This window comes from Chiroxiphia lanceolata, chromosome 5 (assembly GCF_009829145.1).
Source record: "Chiroxiphia lanceolata isolate bChiLan1 chromosome 5, bChiLan1.pri, whole genome shotgun sequence".
Lineage (NCBI taxonomy): Eukaryota > Metazoa > Chordata > Aves > Passeriformes > Pipridae > Chiroxiphia > Chiroxiphia lanceolata.
The window spans coordinates 51,475,838-51,479,367 of NC_045641.1; the positions used below are offsets into that span (position 1 = coordinate 51,475,838).

Below are 3,530 nucleotides of genomic sequence, written 5' to 3' on the forward strand. Positions count from 1 at the left end.
TTGCACATTTACTATAAAATTATTTATTAGACAGCAATACACAGCTTCAGCATTAAGCTTATATACATGCACATCAACACTGCTGACTACTCTATTCAGGGACCCTAGCTCTTCTGCCCTTGGCCTTGCGGACCTCTTCTATCAGATCTTTTAAGTACTGAATTTCCTTACTAAGGGAATCTGCTTTCTCCTTCAGGGCCTGGTTCTTCTGCTCCAACTCTCTGCACTCCCCAGACAGTGCCTCCTGTTCTGCCCTTTTCTTCTGCCGGTAACGTGTGGCAGCAGTCTTATTCTGCTCCATCTTTTTTAGTTTCTTATCTATTTTCTTTTCTCCTTTCACCTTTGCTGACACTACCTTCTCTGCAGGATGATCGTATGGTTTGGACCGCACAGAGCCACAGCTGGCATCTGCAGGCAACTGGTTACCATTGGGGGATCCGACTGAATTGGTGGGGCTATGTTGGGGGGTTCCCAGGTAGGAGTCTGGGCTCATGCATATTCCGCTATCATCGGAATGGTTCTCCTCCTCTTTCTCAGACTTGGTGATCACTACCACAACAGCAGGGCACTCCTGTTTCCTTTCTCCTTCCAGAACATCCACTTCACTACCTAGTTCTAAACTAAATGAGTGGTCTGGAGTGGAAGTCAGAGACCCCGGGGAGAGGGGAAAAGACCAAAGGGAAGCAGAAGCCAATGGGATCATTGGATCTGCTGCAATTGGAGATTCGGGGACATGGGCGATTAGGTCATTTATCAGTGGAAGTTCTTTGTTGTGAAATTCCTGGATGGTAGCATTAAATAGGAGATCACACGTGTCTTCCAACGTGGCCATCAGCTCGTCTGGTGAGACGGTGGCTTCCAGATGTTCCATACCTAACAGGGCATCGAAATCAAATTCCTTCAGATCCATCTTCTCCACCATCCACTCCATGCCAGAGAAGGCATCCTCTGCACAATAAAAATAACCACCTTAGTAAACTATCAACCAGTGCAACTCAAGCTTTTGAAAATCACCTAGGAGCTCATCATTATTTAGCATCTTCTCTCTTATATTGAGAAAACTATAAGAAGAAAATACCCTGCCACTGAACTGCCAAAGACTACAGGGTACAATGTAAGAAGTCAGCTGTTGCGACATTCCTACCCTCTTACTCAAAGACCAGAAGAATTCAGGGACATTTGAAACACACAACCATGCTTTTTTCTTGTGACCTCTGCCAGGAAACAATACCATTAGCAACTGGTATGTTACTAAAAGGGCAATACAAGTGTCATTTTACCATAACCAGCAATTCTGTATTGTGTAAGCAGCGTAGTAAATGCGCTTTCCAAACAGAGGTAATGCGAGTTTGCCTTCACATTTAAGAAAACCTAGCAATTTATTTTTAACCTGAACATTAATAAACTATTATGTACCACTATAACTGATGCACTTCACACAAATAAATGTTATCTTACCCTGGCTGCTATCTATGGTGTTGCCTAAACTGTCCACAGCAAGCCAATTGGAGGAGACTGCCTTAGCCTTGTCGCTGGAGAACCCATGCGAACCGAGGGGCTCGGCCACCTCCAGGTAGTCATCTAGGAGTCCCAGACTTTCCTCAGCCACCGAACACGGCTGGCTGAAGGGGGATATTGAATCCCCCAACAGCATCTCGTTGTTCAAGAAGCTCATCTTCGTCAGTTTTTAACGCTTTGACGTCAAAGGATGTGGTCAAGTAGAGGGTCTTTTCGTCGACTACAGCAATGCTGCTGTGCGATGCCGTGAAAAACCTGCCAACAGAACTTAAACTCATGAGTACTGGGTTTGACCAACATAGTAGCCTTTCAAAGCTGCGACGCTTCGAAAATGCGGTGGTACTTCCCGTGCAGCAGGCTGAGCACAGCCGGGCGCGGGCTCCAGCTGCGCGTCCCCCGCCTCCCTCATGCCCGGGTAGGGACGGGCCCCGCCCACCCGCCGCCATTTCGCGATCCGGCCGCCATTTTGTGCCGTGCCACGTTTCCACCGCGGCTCCAGCACCGACCGCAGGCAGCCGCCCACCCTGCACAGGGCTCACTCGTGCCCCGTGACCAGGGCAGGCTTTACGCTACAGTACTCAGTATTTGGTATTAGCACTGCTGCCAGCTTGTTAACAACCCTCGTTTATCTACTCCTAACTATAAACCAGAATGGCAGTGATACTCAAACCCCCAATACCTCCAGTGCCCCATTTCCCACCAGGTACAGCATTTCCCCTCGCGGGCGGGAAAAAATCCTCCCTAGGAACGTACTGCTTTTACTTTATTTCCCACGAAGCCCCCATGAATAAAAAGTTAAGGATTTTGGAATCGAGGTTTCTTGAACGAAAGGAGACATAGACGTTCTTCGTAACTTATTCCGAAATGGCATTTCCTGCCATTTCTGACACCCGCCGCCCTCGGGATGTTGAGCCCCACAAAGATCCCTTCTCCCCGCACCCATTTTGGTATACGCAAATGTTTTATATATTATTCGGTATACCTAGGTATCTCCCCCCGCCCTCCGTGAGATACCACCGATTACCACAGAGGTGATAAACCCGCCCCAGAAGCCCACTTAGAGGGGATAAGAAGAGGGTGACTATCAACACGAAGGACAGGGAGCAGCCATCCCTCACACACAATACTCACGCCATGGTTGCAGATGCCGGGGATGTGCTGGGGCCGCCGCCGCTGCTGCTGCGCCTGCTGCACTGGCCGATGCCGCCGCTGGCCCTGCCGCCTTAAAGAGCCATGGCGGCCAGGGGAGGGGGACTGCTCGGGTCCGCGCCGCGTGGGGAGGTGCTCCGCACACTCGCAACGATACAACCTCTACAACCGGCGACAAGCACACAATGAGGTGGCACCGCCCGCGCGCCGCCCTTATATAGGTTCCGCCTTAAGGCAGACCTGATGCGATAGTGAGGTGTCCTTCCGCCAAGCGTCGTCTGCCTCTCGCCAGCGCCTATCGGCCTATGTCCTGTCTTTCTGGGCTTCTCTCCTGTCGTTCTGCTACGGGTTAAACGCAGGAGCCGTCGACACAAAACCACGGCTCCAAGACGGAGCAGCCACGGAAGGACTCTATGGTGCACAGCTACGGAGGGACTATATGGTGTATATCCGCCGCGGCCGCCTCCCCCGGCGGGCGCAGCCGCGCCACGTGACCGGAGCGGCTCAGGACGCTCCCCCCGCCTCCCCCCGCGGGGAGCGTTGCGGAAGGTTCACCCGCCAACAAGGACGCTCGCGCGGAAGGCATCACGAGCCTCTCCACGTGGGAAGGGCGGCGCTCATTGGCTACTGGCGAGTCGTTAACCTGCACCGTGAGCTGTCATTGGCCAAGGCACGGAGGAGACCAACGCTGAGGAGGGGGAGAGGAGAAGGAGCAGCTGGGCAGGGAAATGGCGCCGGGCCGGGAGGGAGAGGGGGGAGCGGGATGGAGATGGGGCGGGAAGGAGGAGTTGGGCAGGGAAGTGGTCCTGTCCCCGCAGCCCCGCGCCTTCTCTGACATGCCCCTCTCGAAGCAGCGTGTGTTC

General features: G+C 52.8%; 1 protein-coding gene across 1 annotated transcript; it reads right to left on the reverse strand.

Moving 5' to 3' along the window:
- On the reverse strand, positions 1-3,227 carry ATF4 (activating transcription factor 4). Its single transcript, XM_032688363.1, has 3 exons — positions 2,650-3,227; positions 1,459-1,773; positions 1-948 (listed from the first exon to the last, which is right to left on the reverse strand). The coding sequence occupies exons 2-3, from the start codon at positions 1,673-1,675 to the stop codon at positions 92-94; spliced, it is 1,074 nt and encodes a 357-aa protein (XP_032544254.1). The 5' UTR covers positions 1,676-1,773; positions 2,650-3,227; the 3' UTR covers positions 1-91.
- Between the last annotated feature and the right edge of the window lie 303 nt (positions 3,228-3,530).